The sequence below is a fragment of the Myotis yumanensis genome, unplaced genomic scaffold, assembly GCF_028538775.1.
Source record: "Myotis yumanensis isolate MYYU_CA2020_CCGP unplaced genomic scaffold, mMyoYum1.0.hap1 SCAF_8, whole genome shotgun sequence".
NCBI classification, from domain to species: Eukaryota; Metazoa; Chordata; class Mammalia; order Chiroptera; family Vespertilionidae; genus Myotis; species Myotis yumanensis.
In genome coordinates, this window is record NW_027223759.1 from 60,634,632 (window position 1) to 60,653,103 (window position 18,472).

Sequence of the window (18,472 nt, forward strand, 5' to 3'; positions counted from 1 at the left end):
CAGTGGCGGCACCCCAACCCCCTGATCGGCCCTGCTCTGTGTGTGACAGGGTGCTGCGCCCCAACTTCCCCCCCCACGGGCCCTGCTCTGTGTGTGACAGGGGGCGGTGCCCCAACTCCCCTATTGGCCCTACTCTGTGCATGACAGGGAGGAGCTCCTCAACCCCCTGATTAGCCCTGCTCTGTGCGTGACAGGGGGGAGCTCCCCAAATCCCTTATTGACCCTGCTCTGTGCATGACAGGGGGGAGCTCCCCAAATCCCTGATGGGCCCTGCTCTGTGTGTGACAGGGTACGGAGCCCTAACCCCCCTGATGGGCCCTGCTCTGTGCATGACAGGGGGCAACGCCCCAACCCCCTGATCGGCCCTGCTCTGTGCATGGCAGGGGGTGGTGCCACAACTTCCCTATCTACCCTGCCTTGAGTGTGACAGGGGGCGGTGCCCCAACCCCCCAATCGGCCATACCCTGAGCGTGACTAGGGGTGGCATCGCAACCTCCCGATCCGCCCTGCACTGTGCATGACAGGGGGCGCCGCCCCAACTCCCCAATCAGCCCTGCTCTGAGCCCAACCAGGGGCTGCACCTAGGGATTGGGCTTGCCCTCTGCCACACAGGAGCAGGCCTAAGCCAGCAGGTCGTTATCTCCCGAGGGGTCCCAGACTGTGAGAGGGCACAGGCCGGGCTGAGGGACCCGCTCTCCCCGCCGAGTGCACAAATTTTTGTGCACCAGGCCTCTAGTCTATAATAATAAAAGTGTAATATGCTAATTAGACCAGACATCCTTCCGGACGACCTTCCGGACAAAGTCAGGGCTCCGAGGGAAGCTCAGGTCCGGGGTGCCAAAGGGAAGCTGGTGCCGGCAGCTGGGGGAAAGAAGGCCTACTCTTGCACGAATTTCATGCATCGGGCCTCTAGTACATTAATAAAGAACCTTCGGGGGTAGGGGGGGCATGGGGTGCAGCAAGGAGTTACTGGGAGGATGAAACCTGTAAAGACTTATTACTTTGTCTCCTAGATCAAATCAGATGGCATTGTATTCTTGATTTGTGACAAGGATGGAATTTTTTGGTTTCTTTAATTCTCACCTAAAAGGACTGAGGATATTTTTTCCATTGATGTTTAGAAAGAGTGGAAGGGAGGGAGTCAGGGAAAAGAGAGAAACTTCTATGTGATAGGACACATCGATGGTCACCTCCCATGCGCATCCAGATTAGGGGCGGAGATTGGACCTGCAACCCAAGTACAGTGCCCTTGACCGGGAATCAAACCTGAGGCCCTCAAGGGCACAGGCCAATGCTCTAATCACTGAGAACGCCAGCCAGGGTGGATTTCAATTAAATCAAACAGAAGGCCATCTACACATAAGTTATACAAATCCTTTTTTTTTTTATTGCCACTATTGGAATTCAGAATAAAGTCCAAATGACTCCATCCATTCCAGAATGGAGCTGGAGCCAAACAAAACTGCAACAGCAGTTTCTTCAGGGCCCAGACGGTCATGACCTGAATGTATTTTCTCATGTGAACTAGCTGCGTAGGGGTCACAGTTGCACTGTTGTGCATGTGTGGTTCTCTGCTCGATTATGAAATGGCTAACACTTCCATTAGGTTCTGCAACAGAACAGTCTGATGCCCTGAAACAGCAGGCCTTTTTTCTAGACAGCATAAAATGTACAGGGGTCAAGATAAACTCTCCAAGTAGAGGCCACATACAATGGACCAGACCTTTGGAAACATTCGTGTATGAAAGAAGTCGGAAAGTGCAATCTTAGGGTAAGAGCAGCAAGCATAAGCCACCGTCAGTGCAGTTCAGCTCTTCACATTCAGGTTGACGATGACTGAACTGAAGTCCCATCAGAGTCCCCTCACCCCTAAAGTCCGTGCTTTAACAAAGACAAATACAAGAGTGCAAAATAATCACAACCACCACCTTTCGTTAAGTGTTTATCCGAGCGTCACTGGCTGAGAGTACTAAGCAACAGCACTTAATATTCCCAACAACCCACAGAGGTAGCTCTTGAACTCATATGACAGGCATGGCTACCGGGCTTAGAAAGGTCGCTCGACCTGTTAGCAGCAAAATCCTAATTCAAACGCACATCTAAATCCAAAGCCTAAGCCCATAAACAAGCATTTTTTTTTTCAACTACACTCTTTGGGTTCATAGTTCAGCTGCACGCTCCTTCTGGGCCCCAGGGGTCCAATGCCACCACTTCCCGCAATGAGCTCTGTGGCAAAGGCTGCCAGCTCTAGCACGGCGAGTGCAGCAGACACTCCTGGGTTTCTGATGCGCACAACCCAGGAGTAAGCCTCCGCCTGTCACTCCTTGGAGGAGAATGCTCTGCCCTTGGAAGGCTGTCCCTGAAAATCAGGACTTTTTACCAGATGCTCCCAAGTGGTCTGCACGGGCGCACTTACACACACACACACCTGACTCTCTAAGCCAGTGGTTCTCAACCTTCCTAATGCCGCGACCCTTTAATACAGTTCCTCATGTTGTGGTGACCCCCAACCATAAAATTATTTTCGTTGCTACTTCATAACTGTAATTTTGCTGGTTATGAATCGTAATGTAAATATCTGATATGCAGGATGTATTTTCATTGTTACAAATTAAACATAATTAAAGCATAGTGATTCCTCACAAAAACAATATGTAATTATATATGTGAAAAAAAATTATATATGTGTTTTCTGATGGTCTTAGGCAACCCCTGTGAAAGGGTCGTTCGACCCCCAAAGGGGTCGCGACCCATAGGTTGAGAACCGCTGCTCTAAGCATTCAGGCAGGGCAGAATTCATTTCATCTGTACTTTATGAATTACAACTTTCAGCCAAATTTACTGACTTGTCTAGATGTATCAGGTTAACCTAAAATGTGACAGCACTTGGACCTTCATCTGCCCTTCCACAGCACAACATGCACAGAGCACATACATATGATAAATGCCTTCTAAAATCCTGTCATTTTCACGCTTATCTCTTCCACGAGGCCGTTAACCCCTCCAAGGCAGAGAGATGATACTTTGACCTCTGTGTCCCAGCATCTCCACCGTGCCTGGCTTGGACCAAACACCCAAACAAAACATTTGTTGAATGAATGAATGGGATTACGTGGAATTTCTTTACTAAAAATAAGCAACCCCCAACATAAAGCCGACTAATACAAGATACTAACAGTTGTTCCCCTCACAAGGAAGTTCAAGTCTATGTGTTATCACCGAGGGCTGATCAAAAGGTTTATAGCGCAGCCTTCAAGCTGTAACAACACAGCCATTCTACTAGGAACATTTACAAAAACAAAGGTTCAGAGACAGTTGTCTGAAAGAGAGCCTTCAGAACGCTCTCAGAGGACAACTGTTACCAGAAAAAAGCCAATTTGATCACAAGCTTATTTGGCCTTTACCATTTCAACAGTGGACAGTGGCTTATTCATCCAGTTATTATTTTATCTTTCAATTTTTTTGAAGGATATATTGTTGCTGTGGTTCTGGATATATTAACAAAATTAATACAAGCTGAAAAGATATTGAGCTTACCCTCACGGAGCTTTCCATTTACTCTGAACCATTATATTAATACTTACCATGCTTATATTTCGTAAATGATTCAAAAGAGTATGCTAGGAGCACAGCTGCAGAGTCAACGACGTTGATTTTTTAACTGCAACTCCTCCTACTAGAAATGTTGTGCCCTCAGCCAAGTCCCTTAGCAAGTTTCTAAACCCAAGTTTCTCATATACAATACGGAGGGGATGTGTACTTTTCAGGTACCCTGAGCTACCTTCCATGTTTACTGAAGTGATTAAAGAAATGCATAACAAGTGGCTATATTGCCATTATTTCTGTACATGCATCAAGCCCACATTTACCTTGAAGGCTACCTTACAATTTTCACAAGAAACAAGTTCACTCCTGGACTTAAGGCATGATGTTACACTGAATGGAGTAAGTCTATGGGCAAGCAAGATGTCAGAATTCACCTATTTTCCAGCCCCGGCCAGCGATGTGACAGCTAACGGCAGAATGGCCCAAATGCCCAGAGCTGCACTCATTCGACTTTTCTGTCGTGGCTTCTCCTTCGGCCAAGCTCAGGGTTTCTCAAACTTTAACCGGCATGAGAATTACTTTCTAGGATCATAGATCCAGAACCGTGCTTGTTGTACCTTTATGGGCAACTTAAGGAATTTTCACTACATGCTACTTCCATTTTATTTTAATATATTTTATTGATTTTTTACAGAGAGGAAGGGAGAGGGATAGAGAGTGAGAAACATCAATCATCTGCTTCCTGCACACTCCCTATTGGGGATGTGCCCGCAACCAAGGTACATGCCCTTGACCGGAATCAAACCTGGGACCCTTCAGTCCGCAGGCCAACACACTCTATCCACTGAGCCAAACCGGTTAGCGCTGCTACTTCCATTTTTAACTTCAGAATAAAAACCTCTTAATAAAATGTTTTAAAAAGAAGAAAAAATATCTGAGCAACAAGTGAGTAGCAAGTTACAGTAAAAAAAAAAAAAAAGAAAAGAAAGAAAAAGAAATGTCTTCCTACCTTGCCTGACCCAGGTCAACCTATGGCTTCAAGCACAAAAAATGGGCCATCCTAAGTACCGCCTACAGAGTGCCTTTACTTACAAGGGCACTGTTCACACTGACCAAATACTCCATTCGGTATGTCCCCTGGGTCCAGAGCAGGGACAAGGCTGCAACCATCACTTGTTAGAAATCATTTGAGTGTAACAGGTGGCAGAACTGTGCCTGCACAAAGCCTCTTAGAGGAAAGGGCTCTGTCACAACAAAGGAGAGACTCCTCACCTCCACCGTGAGGTTTTCCCACAGGTGAGGTCTGAAGCCAACGCTGTTCCCTTCATTTGCTCCAGGCTCAGTGGAACCCCACTCTGAGCCAGCAGGGGTAGGAACAAATGGATACTCATTTTGCCTGAGGGCGCTTACCTGATCTCCACGCACTGACTGCCTGCTCGCCATCATTCAGATCTTAACCAAAAGGGCCCCACTTCACATCGCCCTAGTTTATTCTCATAGCTCTTTGCAGCATCAGAACAGGTCCGCTTATGTATCTGTGCACCCTGTTCATGTCTGGCTCCCCCACTGCCCTCTCCCAGAAAATGCCTCAGGGGCAGACAGTTGGTCCACCTCATGCAGCACCGCATCCTCCAGTGCCTACAACACTGCCTGGCACATAGTAAGTGCTCAGTAAATATTTCTGGCCTGTCCGATGAAAGCAGTGACAAATGAGTAAAACTGCACAATGTGGAATAAAGAGGATGGTCCGGCAGTGGTTGGGACCACCCTGGCATCTCTCTACTTCCTATTCCAAGGAGACTTTTTCTGGACACTTAAAACATAGAAACGGCACCTTCGTTTTGAGCCCTTGGAACTCAATATATCTACAACTATGTTGATGCTGGACTCATTCACAGTATAGCTAGTGTGTGAATTAATGAATGTAGTCCAGAGAGTATATGAAGAATGAGAACAAGAGGCATACATGTAATGATATAGCTAACTCAGAAAACATGCACAGTGTAGTACAGTAGATGAAACGGGTTCTCTCATCAGACAGTCCTGGATTCAAATCCTGCCTCCATCATTTGGTAGCAGCACTTTATCATGCTGAGCCCCATGGTCTCCTTAGGAAAAGGAAGGTAATAGCTCCCTCCAAGGGCTGCCAGGAGCAGTAGAGATAATGCTTATGAGGGACCGAACAGAATATGAGTAAGCACATAAACATTACCTTGCTCTACAGCGAAATGCCCCTGGAGTTTTAGTTCGAAAGACCTAGGACTGGATCACAAACTTCATCACCTTCCTATATAACTTCAAGCCACATACCCTCATGCCCTATTTGCCTCATTTATTAAGAACTCTTAGACTCAGAGAAGATCATCTGAAAGCACTTTGCAAATAGCAAAGCACTAAAATGCCAAAACAAGAAATGTTGCTCACGTAAGCCCACCTCAGTCCCAATGTAAAAGAAAGTGGCATAAAGACATTTTCCATCAAGAAAGCCCTGTGCTACTGTGCCACTGTACTCACCAATGACCGTATACTATGACACACCAATCTGGCTTAGTGACAGGGAAAAAAAATACTGATTTTCTTTGGCCATTGCAACTGCCCTACTCCTAATTCACCCATTTCCTGTAAGGGGTCAAATGAAACATGACTCCAACTTTTTACCTCTGAACCTTCAGTATTCTTGGACACCTACTACAGTCAGGTGGTGCGGGGAAAACCAAGATGAGTAAGAATCTGTGACAAAGTTTCATTTCAACATAAAGGCCAATTATATGCAATTAACAGTCAGCCCAGTGTGGTCAGTTAAATAGGTTCTCAGAGAGATCCTCAATTCCTGGCCCTGTGTCAGTGGGCACCATTCTCTAACCAAGTCAGCAATTTTCTGCTAAGACCCTTCCCCGGACCGAGCACCGTGCTGGATAAGGAAAAGTGCCAGGACCTGTAAGATATAATCCTTGCCTTCCAGGAGCCCACAATGTGAACTACCAAATAAAACATGGACATAAACAGATGGCTCAGAGCGTAATGAGTGACTACAGAGCTACACATAAAAGCATCCCCTTGTTTTACAGTCACGCCTCACACAAGGCGGTAGTTAATCAAGGGCCTCATGAGTAAGAGAAATAATTCATACTACTCGTACTATAAACAGATCAAAGAGAGGAGGGTTGTTTTCCCCACCTCCCCCAAACTGACGTGGGGCTGACTGCAAGGATACTTGGAAAAGGTGAGATTTTAGAAGAGCCTTGAAGGATATATACTGAATATATTTTCGGCGAGCAAAAGAATCACTTGATAAGAGACATACGGAGGGAAAGTGCAGGCGTCTTCTGTGGACAGAGAGAAAGCAAACTCCCAGTCTGGGTCAAGGAAGGAAACAGAGGAAGAGACGGGTCTGGCCAGACAGTGGAAAGCTTCGAGGAGAAGGCGGGGAGGGGCACAGAAGCCACAGAGGAGAGTATGGAAGGTACAGCAAACACGACCAAACAGGACTGATGTCTGGAATAACATAACAGGGCTCTGATGGGAAGATTGAACCAGCAGATGAAATTCAAAATCTTATACCTTTTAATATTTCAAAAGAAGCATCAAGAAAGATGATGGGGGGCGGGGGGAGTAACTAAAGGCCAAAATTGAGGCTTGAGAGTAAATAAATAAAACTTGTATCTGCAAGTGCATAACTCCAAGTATTGAAGCCCAAACTACAAATGCTCATTTTCACTGTGGAAAATCCTCCCCATTCATGCTTTACTCTAGGAACATAAATCAAAATGTCCTCTTCTCCGTATTATGAAAAACAGAGACACCACGCACATGCAAAAAGAAATACCATTAGTGTTATAGATGATATAACGAAAAGCAACAGAACGATGCTACAATATCAATATCTCCTAATGTTCAGGCCTACTTGAATGAAGGAAATCTCTCAAAAGAAGTGGTGGAAATGTCATGGTTAGAGGCATTTAGAATCAGGCCACAAGGCACAATCCTGTGGTCTACTCTTTGCTGTACTTCTAGCGCAGGGGTGGGCAAACTTTTTGACTCGAGGGCCACAATGGGTTCTTAAACTGGACCGGAGGGCCGGAACAAAAGCATGGATGGAGTGTTTGTGTGAACTAATATAAATTCAAAGTAAACATCATTACATAAAAGGGTACGGTCTTTTTTTTTTTTTTAGTTTTATTCATTTCAAACGGGCCGGATCCGGCCCGTGGGCCATAGTTTGCCCACGGCTGTTCTAGCGCCTTGGAAAGTAAGTTCAGGTGAGTGACTGTGGCTGAGGAGGCAGCCTAGGAACCAAGTGAAACCATGTTTGAAGAAAAACAGGGAAACAGATTCTGAATCCTCATGGAGGGGCTGGTTACAACAGTGTGTTTGTGAAATTCCACCAACCTGTACACTTAATGTTGTAAGTTCATTTCTCTTTGTATGTTATTCTTCAGTAAAAAGATTCATTTAAAGGATGATTCTGTATAATTCTAGAGAACAGCCAAAAATGTTTTAAATTTCTCCATTATCAACAGAAAAATTACCAACCTTGGAATTTCTGATAATTATTGGTAAAATAAAAATATAGATGTCTAAGGTTAAAGCATCACTCGTTAACTGAGGGCTGGGATCTGGTAAATTCACAGGTGATATGGAGAGTTCTAAACCAAACAAATGCTTTCCAAAAGGCAGACCATGAGGCTGGAGACTTTTCCTGTGAAAGGACATTAGAGAGGCTGAACACAGGCAAGCTGGATGGTCCCACAACCCCAGGAGGCAGTCTCTCTCGGGGTTCACATCTGGATGGCCTGATTAGTTGCCAATAAAATAGTGATTTTGTAAGAAGGCTGGGGAATCAGCAGTTCCAAATGTGTAGTGTCCTGGTCCCAAGTCATCTGGACTGAATTGGCTTGCTCGGTTCACCAGGCAGAAGTCCTTGGGGATAAAGAATCCTGGTTAGACAAAATACCCCATTATCACTAAAAAAGGCAAAGCTTCTTTGGAAAAACCATAAGGCTGAATATAATTTGGGACTGAAAGGGCCAGAACTGAAACTAACCATCTGACTCACAGCCTTTGCATTAAGGTTCCCAGCTTTCCCAAGTGAGACACTGGGCAGCACTGAACTCCCTGCACAAAATGAATGCTGCCAGAGTGCCAATCTAACCACATCTATCAATGTCTACTATCAGTGATCCTAGTGCTTCCTCTATGCCAGCGGTTCTCAACCTGTGGGTCGCGACCATCGGAAAACACATATAGCATATCAGATATTTACATGACGATTCATAACAGCAGCAAAATTACAGTTATGAAGTAGCAAGGAAAATAATTTTATGGTTGGGGTCACCACAACATGAGGAACTGTATTAAAGGGTCGCGGCATTAGGAAGGTTGAGAACCACTGCTCTATGCAAAGAATAATAACAATAACATTTTTCACTGAAGGCAGGTGAGGTTATCTTCCATCTTCCTGCCATTGTAAAACGGTCATCATCTTTTCCTTCTCCACAAAAATAAAACTCCATTGTACTTTTTTAATATTCCCATTTAAATCCATACCTTCTCTGGCCCTATTCCCAATTACTAGGAAGTTTTGTTTGGTCATTAACCAACTACCTACATTTCCCTGAAAGATTTATTTATATTTCTAGAGGAAAAGGAAACAATAATTGCTTCTACCCTCTCAGTTCAGAAAACCACATATGCTGTCCTCAAACCCAAATCACAAATGCTAAAGATTGTGAATAAGAGGAATGTGCATTTGCTTATGTTACAGCTATTAAAGGAATAGCTAGACTCTTGCATTGAGAACAATCGGCTCATTCTTGACCTAGCATCCTATTTCTCGTTCTATTCTCTGAGCTAATTGCTTATATAAGCATGCCAATTTGCCTTGATTATAGAATTCTTAATAAACGAATGTTGTTTACATTTCACGAGTGTATTTGAATTTCACTCCAGGAAGCCAAGCTCATCAAGTCTTTGTAAGTGGAAAAGCCAGAGATCAAAGCAAAAGGCCTGCATTGAACCAACAAACAATTAGGCTGGAGAATAGAGGCCTAAGCAAAAATGCAATTGATTTATTGAGTGTTGTAGTCCAGAAGTACACCTCAGGGTCACTGTTCACTCTTTAGTTGTAATATAGAGAACTTTCTCTGAAAATTTCCAGTATGATTATGTGATGGTCATTTCTTAAATGGTTCAGTAAGTCTCTCTGACATTCCACAGGCTTTGATCCATGTCTTCTGTTTCTCACCTTGGTAGTTTTGGTTGACTTAAACAGCTCTGGGAGTTTTGTTGTTTAACTTTTCTCCACTCTGCCTAATTTCTCCAAATTTTCTGGTACCTCTTACACAATTCCTTTCCTACTACACTCCATCACTGTGGTTTTAACTTTTGTTTGGTGTTCGGAGGAAGCAGAAAAAGAGGAAGACTCACTCTTCTAGCACAGTGGCTCTCAACCAAGGCTGCATGTTCAAATCTCCGAAGGAACTTGTACTAAAAACCCCCGAAGTTCAGGCCACCCTGCAGACAAATTTATCAGAATCTCTGGGCATGGGACCAAGGCATCCATGTTTTTTGAGGCTCACAAAGGTTGTCAATATGCAGTCATGTTTGAGAACCACTGTTTTAGCTTTCAATCCCTTCATCGTCTGACCTTAAATAAAAAAGTGTTCAGCCAAACTTTGATGGCGGTGTGGGGGAAGACAAGGAATAAGTCAGTTTCCTGAGGAAATGGTCAACTCAAGGCAGGACCTGAGATAGATAAGATCTGATACCTGCAGGCAGCAGTCACAGGGCCAAAAAGAAGCATCAGGAAAGATTGGGGGGGGTGGGGGGGTAGAGTACAACTTCTACCCTGTGGCAATGGATACAGGGCTTCCACATGCAACAATGCTTCCTCAGCAAAGAAGACGGTGGACTATTACATGTGAAATAAGAGTCACTAAAGTCAGCCTCACACCACACAAGAACACTGAAGGTGTGATGAGGGAAATGCCCCTGGTATGTCTATAAAAAGTTGGTGATAAGGTGCCTACCTGTGAACTCTGATGCCAATAGTCATGGTTGTTGTTTTTAAGGTTGTAAAAAGAAAGTACACTTCTATCTACATCAAATACCATTATACCTTCAAGTGGGGACTTGGTATTTCCCAAATAAGGAATTCCCAGCTATCTTGGCCCACATCTGTGGGCCTTAGTTGAATCACAGTCCATGCGGCAGCCCTCCAGCCTACCAGCTCTTCCCTAGACATGGCTTCCATATTACATCATATCTGTCAGAAACTGCATACTCCTCAGTGTTATGCTGAAAGAGAAGGTTCTGGAGAGGGGAGAAGATCCCCTGCAGTATGAACAGACACCATCATCAAAGAAAGACAAGAGGCAAGTTATCTCTGCAGCCAATGCTCAAACAGGTGAGAGCTAAAAAGGTACATGAAGCCTCTCTACAGACACCATGACCCACAAGCCTGGGGACATACTCCTGGTGGTGGGGGAAGGGGACGGGTCCCCCACTATAGAGTGGGAGAGCCACTCTACAAGGGGGCACCTGCCAAGCAGCTGCACAGCTTGTAACCCAGCTGCCTTCCTAAGCAATTCCAGTTTGTTCTTTTATAAACTGTTTCTGAGAGGTTTCCAGGTACCTGCACCCTCTTGCAAAGGAGAGACAATCATCTGGAATCAGTGCTTCTTTTTATTAGCCACTTTTATAATATCTATTATTTAATATTAGAGGCCTGGTACACAAAATTCGTGTGGAGGTGGGGGGGAGAAGGGGGAGGACAGAATCCATCAGCCCGGACTGCACCCTCTCACAATCCGGGACCCCTCAGGGGATGTCCGACTGCCGGACATCCATCTTGCAATCTGGGACCAATGGCTCCTAACTGCTCGCCTGCCTGCCTGATCACCCCTAACTGCTCGCCTGCCTGCCTATCGCCCCTAACTGCCTCTGCCTTGGCCCCCGCACCCAGGTTTCCCTCCTCCGGTGGGCCTCAGGCAACCGGGACCCGGGCTTCCTTCCCTCTGGCCCGCCACAGGCAACCGGGACCTGGGCTTCCCTACTTCTGGCCGGCCGCAGGCACCTGGGACCCCCCGCAGCGCCGCGGGGGGGGGGGGGGGGGGGGCCGGCTTTGTCAGGAAGGACATCCGGAATGATGTCCCGAAGACGTCCAGTCTATCTGGTCTAATTAGCATATTACCCTTTTATTAGTATAGATAAGGGTAAGAGAGCCCACTTCACTTTGTCCTTATTCCCCAAGCCCGAAGTATGAAAACAAAGAGCATGTTTCATTGAGATCAAGCCCTTCAGGCCACAATTTCTGTCAAGTCTAAGAGATTTCCAGAACAAACAAGAGCCTATACTTATCTTCTTCTTTGAGCCCAGGAGGAACCTATAAGACCCTTCCCCACTCTCAGGTGCTGTCATTCAATGTCTAGACTCTGCAGGTGGCAGGCTCATCTCAAGGAGGCACTGCTCAAGCCAATGCTAGCTATGTCTTGGGTTCGAAAAGACCTTCCCATCATCAGCACTTGTCATACAGTTTCTGTATGAGCAGCTCTAATGGAGAGCTCACTATTCAATATTTTTAAAATATATTTTTATTGATTTCAGAGAAGAAGGAAGAGGGAGAAATAGAAACATCAATGATGAGAATCACTGATCAACTGCCTCCTACATGCCCCCACTGGGGATCGAGCCCACAAACCTGGGCATGTGCCCTGACCAGGAATTGAACCGTGACCTCCTGGTTTATAGGTCAATGCTCAACCACTGAACAATATTGGCCGGGCTCACTATTCATTTTTTGACAAGTCTAAATGTTAGAATACTTTTCCTAAGGCTATGAGACATTCAGTCACTGCCCCTGGAAATTCTACTCTCTAGACCACACAGAATACAACTACACACTTTTCTACACAAAAGTTCTTCAACAAATGAAGTCAGCTAATGGACCACATTTTACATCCTGGGAATTTTACACTTTCAAGTGCTATGGTTTTTAAAAATCTCATGACTATCCTAACAGTTGTATCACATTTATACAGAGGAAGAAAAATCAAGGACCAGAGGGAAGCGTTTAACTTGCTCAAGCTGGTGCAGCTAATATAATTCTAGAAACAAAGTCTTCTGCGTCCCAGGCCAATTCTGTTTGCTAAATGAGAGGCCACAAAAAGTAATTCTCATCACTTAAGGATTTAAGGGCCTGCATACCTTTTCTCCCCCAGTTTTCATCAGCTTACACTGCTGCCAGTCTCTCACTGGAGCCAAACATTTACATTCAGAGTACAGCCTTTGATCAACTTCTACCCTAGATACCTATATATATTGGTACTGTGCGGGGAGGGGGAGGGAGGGGGAGTACACCGAGGTGATGATGATAAGCACAGTCCTAAGCATGAATTTCTACTTTGAGACTAAAACAGCTCAGGGGATGACTGCCTAGGCTGAGGCTGCAATGGCACAAAGTGACACTTCACCCCCCTTCTTTCCCAACAGGAAAAGGGATGTGAGAAAACAAATCAGCATGCATCTGAGGGTGGCCTCACTTCACTGCTACCCACCCATCTGCTCAGCAGACTTCATGGCAAGAGCTCTCCTTGGAAGTGGTTGAAAGGGAACAACACCTTGCAGTGGGAGATCAACTTAATTGGAAAGACTTGGCCTTCCTTGTCCCTTTCACAAGTAATTACATTTGGAGTGTAGGCACTGCACTGACAGACTGCCTCTTCCCCCTGATGTGGAAACCCCAACCTTCCCCACCAAGTAGTTCAAGTCTGCCTGCTTAGGAAAAACCGAAGAGCGCACTTTTAGACCAAGTGAACATTTAACTGCATGCCTGAGAACAGCGCAGCACAGTGAAGATGCCAAAGTGTCTGACACCTGAAGAGAAGCATCAAGTGCATCCCACTTTAACCCATCTGAGAAATGTCTGCCAATTTTATAGTTGGATACTTGCATTTACCTGATTTAGTTGGTTTGGGTTTTTGGGGTGTTTTTTACAGCTTTACTGCTAGTCCCCCCCCCCTTTTTTTTTTTCCTTCCCAGTTCTAGGCTTAAGAAAGTATAATATAATTGGGGGGGGGGGGGTGCAGAGATCTAAATCTGGGTTAAAATCCTAGATTGGCTATTCTATGACCTCAGGCAATTTCGGTAACCTTTATTTCCTCGACTAAAATGTTGCCCATAGCTGGAGTTATTGAGGATTACATGAGAACATGTAAGCATGGGGAGTACTCATAGTAGGAACTCAGAAAATGTTCCTGCTTCTTCCTAAACAAAATGACCACATTCAACCTCAGGGCAAGCAAAAAAAAAACAAACAAACAAAAAAAACGGAAACTGACTCAAATCAATCACATACCAAAGCAGTTCCCAGTATTTAACATAGAAGACTGCCCTAAACCATCACTTCCTAATCTGTCTTTTGTAATCTATTGGCTGAACAGCCTGATATCTGATATCCTAGAGATACAGCAGCTGGGATACAAGGCTTAAAATTATCCTTTCCGCTGAAACTCAAAGAAAGAATCCTGAGGACAGCTCTTTGACAAGGGCAGTGGGGGACAAACAGCGACTGCAAGCCATAAATTCATGAGTAATAGGAGTATCTAAAGTAGAAAGAGGCACTCTTGAACAAAGATAATCAGTTGTTCACCACACCCAAAATCAACTTCCTAGTGTCATCTCTGAAAATAAAGGACATGGTAGTGTTAGAGTGTGTGTGCGTATGTGTGATGTTCCCAACAATCAGTGTTTAATAATGGAGAGCCACATAGATATCCTATATAATAAAGAACTAATATGCTAATTAGACCAAACAGCCAAACGACCGTCCAGATGACATTCCAGACTAAGCCAGGGCTGCGAAGGCAGGCCGGGGCAGCTGGAGCTGCAAGGGCCAAGCCCCTTGCACAGATTTCGTACATCAGGCCTCTAGTTTAATTATAAATATACAAGACCCAAAAAATACAGGTCAATGTTACCTGTAAAATACAAAAAATATATACACCCTAAAGAAACAAAAGTTGAAGCAGATAATGAAATGTACAATTTATGAAATACTTCCATCAAAGAATGTAACAGAAACATCACACGGGGTGGGGTGAGACTCTCCTTAGGAGGATTAAGCCCCTAAGAATTGGATCCATGTTTTACTAGTCATTAATTAAAGTTCAGTTAACACAAATTTATTGAAAAATCTCATTTTTTCCTATAAAAATACTATTATATTTTAAAGTTTACCCCTCTATTGATCTTAACTCAGCAGCCTTCTACTCTCTCCTCTCACCTTTCCACTCACACCAATTTTTTTAGATTTATACAATTTAACTCATATAGACTGAGGAGGGTGGGGGAACAGCCATTGAGTAGGTTTGCTCTCTCTTAAGTTTTCCAGAAATAGATGGACTTCTGTCACTTTTATTTTTATTTACTTTTCTCCAATGCATTAAATATTCTAGAGCTTGAAGGTGGGAGGAATTGTTTTCTATGCCTGAAATGGCTTGTTAATTATTGATGTACTAAGCCATACTTACAATGAGGCGCTTGTATAATTTTCTGTACTGTATTACTATCTGGTTTTCCCAAAAAACACATATGATCTTTATCATATAGGGGGGAAGAGGGGGAACCACCTAGGATCAATAATGCCAAAATGATTCCCAGTGCCTCAGAGTAGAGAATTTCTCCACATATAAACTTAAAAACTTGCCAATCTAAAATTTGATCTCCAGAATTAAATGATTTGAGCTGATTTCTTAAGCAATTCGTGAAGAAAAGCAAAGTTGAGAGCATTGCATATACAACTTCAGAAACTGACCAGGAGAGAAATCGTAACTTTGAATTTCTATCAACCCATACACATTCCCTTTAATTCCACTTGTAGATTTTCAAAGAGCAGCTGGAGCTGACTAAGGAATGACATTAAACACCACATCAATGGGCCCCCAAGCTGAGATTTTCCCAAAACAAAAGTTTTGTCTCTATTCAAAAAAGGTCAGCCTAGTGCTTTTCGGTTTTGTTTTTTTGTTTGTTTTGATAGGCTTACACTATTGTAAACAATTACAAAAGGAGCCGCATCCAGTAATTGTGTGTGAGCAGAGTAAAAGTAGCCACAACAACCAGCCATTACCCCCAAGGAGCTCATACTGTAGAATCATAAATGTCTACATACTAAATTTGTGACTGCTAGACTTAATAGTAACACAAATCAACCATGTTAATGACGGAACGTTGTTTTTCTAAGGATTAATTCATACCATGTGTTATTAATCAGCACCGTAACTGAGAGCTCATGCAAAACATGCTATCCCAGTTGAGCAGAATTTAATTGCATTATTGTTATCTGGTTTTCCTGTGTCACTGGCCCTTCCACTGCAAGTCCCTCCACACACACACAGCACCACAGACCACGGCATGGATGGACAGAAAGATAGAAAACTCAGAGCTGGGAGTAAGAACCATGTGTCTGGTGGGAAGAGGATTTGGAATAAAAAAGGTTTGTCTCTGGAAAGGCAAGTCAAGTATGCACCCCGGCTGCCTTGAAAAGTAATTAAGCCTATGCTGTTTCCTTTCAGAGGGTCCCATCTTGCACAAGGTGGGAGCAGCTGTGGGAGATCACAGAAGATTCAAAGCAAGACAGGCAGCCTCATCTATCTCCCGACTGCCACACCAGCTTCCGGGTGGTGTGAAAAAGCGCTTGGCCTCTGTTATCCCAAAGAGCACAAAGCTAACCTGACATCCAGAACATGATTCCCGATATCAAACCGGGCCTGAAAAGGGACCAATTAAATGTCCCAGTCAGTGTTCGGACTGGGGTCCTTTCCCCAAGGTTGTGAGCTACAAGCCAAAAACCCGCAGGCAAACGCAAAATGTGGCTGCCTCCAGCACAAGTTCCTCTTGCTTCCCAGCCTTGCAGGCAGCGGTTCTCAACCTGTGGGTCGCGACCCCTTTGGCGGTCCAACGACCCTTTCACAGGGGTCGCCTAAGACCATCCTGCATATCAGATATTTACATTACGATTCATAACAGTAGCAACATTACAGTTATGAAGTAGCAACGAAAATAATTTTATGGTTGGGCCACAACATGAGGAACTGTATTTAAAGGGCCAGAAGGTTGAGAACCACTGACTGGGCAGAGGGAAATGTACAAGTAAAGTGTAAGGAAGAGGAACGCCTCCGATCTGGCCTGTCCCCTTCCCGCATCCCTAGAAGAGGCTGGGATACTACAAATCAAAGTCTGGGGACCAACTGCAGTAGACTCTGGCTGGGGCGAGGGGGAGGCCACCACACCCTCTTGAGCTCACAGCACTGACCAGCAGCGGCAGGGAGGGGCCCCCAAACTTAGTCCCAGCCGAAAAGGGAGAAAGAAGGGAGTATTCTGTCTTGGATTTGAAAAGCTGTAAACTTAGGAAAAGCGGGTTTCGGAAGGGAGCCCGGGACTTGGCTGGTATGGGAGGGGAGGGGTCGCGCCTGGAGTCAGGACAGCTCGCAACACGTCCCCGCAAAACAGCACATTTTTGTGGTTTTAGATTTAAGACCAAAAGGAACGCGCTGAGGCGAAGCTCCTCTCGCGCCTGGGGCTCAGATGCCCTCTCCTCGCTGAAGGACCAGGGCGCCGCACTGCCTAGGGCTCCCTCTCCTTCCCTTTCAGGGGAGCGCCCCTCCGCCTCCAAGTTCCCCTTCGCGCGTAGCCCAGGCCGGCCACATGCACCCACCGGCCCCGGACCCCGCAGGCCGGGATGGTCCGCAGGGACGCGGGGTTTACGGCTTTCTTTTTTTTTTTTTTTTTTTTTTTAACAATAAGCTTTAGCCACTCGCTACCCCCTCCTCCCGGCCCGCGCCACCTTTCCTTCACGCCCACGCCGCACCTCCCGGGCACACGAGCCGCGAGGTGCCTCTCCCGCCAGACAATGGGTTTGGAGCTGGCCAGGCAGCCCGCACCGAGCCCCAGCCCCATCCCGGGACCCTAAGAGGGCTGAGCGCGGGGTGTGGAAGGGGACGGAGAGGAGTGAGGCGGGGGAGGCCACAATGGGGAAGGTGGGCGCCCTCCCCTTGGGACAGGAGGCTTGTTCCCCGAGCGGGGAGAAGGGGAGGGGGTGGGGGTCAGCTGCGCCGCCCGACCGTCGCTGCCGCGCACTCACCAGCACGATGGCAAATCGTTCCTCCAGTTCACCTGGCTCGGGCATCGGCAGCTTCAAAGGCACGTTGTGCGCCCTGAAATCGGTCTGCTGCGAATCCATACTCCCCGCGTTGCCCATGTTGGCTGCACGCCGGGGTCGGGGGCTGCTCCGGGCCCCTAGCGTCCGCGTCCGAAATCAGAACAGCTCCCGGCGACCGGCTCCCGCTCACTGGCGCGACCCGCCCGGCTCCCCGCCCGGCTCCCCGCCCTCCGCTGCGCCCTGGCGACTGTGCAGCGCGCAGCGCTCCTAGCAGCGCTCGGAGCTGAGCCGCCCCCCGGCCTCCTTCATGCTCCCCGCCGCCCCAGCGCCGCCCCGGACTCTTTTCCTCTGGAGGGGTCGTCAGGGCGCCGGGCGCCTATCTGCATGTTGCTCCGCTGGCACGCCGCTCCCTGCCGGTGGTCGTGGACAGCGGGCGCGAGGTTCCTCCGACTCGGTCTCCTCCCGGGGCCGCGGCCACCGATGACACTTCCAGCTCGCGGCCGGCCGCCGGACACAACGCTCGCTCCGCCAGCACCTCGAGCAGACAAATGCGGCTCGGCGCTGCCGACACAATGCCCCCTCTCGCCCGGCCCCCGCCCCCGGCCCGGCTCCGCCCACTCGCCCCGCGGACTGCCGGGACGCGTAGTTTCGGCCCAAAGTGTCCGCACGCCGAAACCATGCGGGCTCGGGAGGACCCCGCGGCGTTAGGACTGCTGGCAGCAAAGGCAATCTGTACGCCGCTAGAGAGAGTTCATGTCACTTTGGACCCAG

General features: G+C 46.6%; 1 protein-coding gene across 8 annotated transcripts in view; it reads right to left on the bottom strand.

Moving 5' to 3' along the window:
- Window positions 1-17,904, bottom strand: part of FMNL2 (formin like 2) — a 314,347-nt gene extending 296,443 nt beyond the window's left edge. For all 8 annotated transcript variants that reach the window (XM_070422990.1, XM_070422995.1, XM_070422987.1 and 5 more), the window contains exon 1: window positions 17,684-17,904. In XM_070422990.1, the coding sequence (XP_070279091.1) occupies window positions 17,684-17,800 (117 nt within the window). In that variant the 5' untranslated portion in view covers window positions 17,801-17,904. The remainder of the gene's footprint in view (window positions 1-17,683) is intronic.
- Window positions 17,905-18,472: the final 568 nt, after the last annotated feature.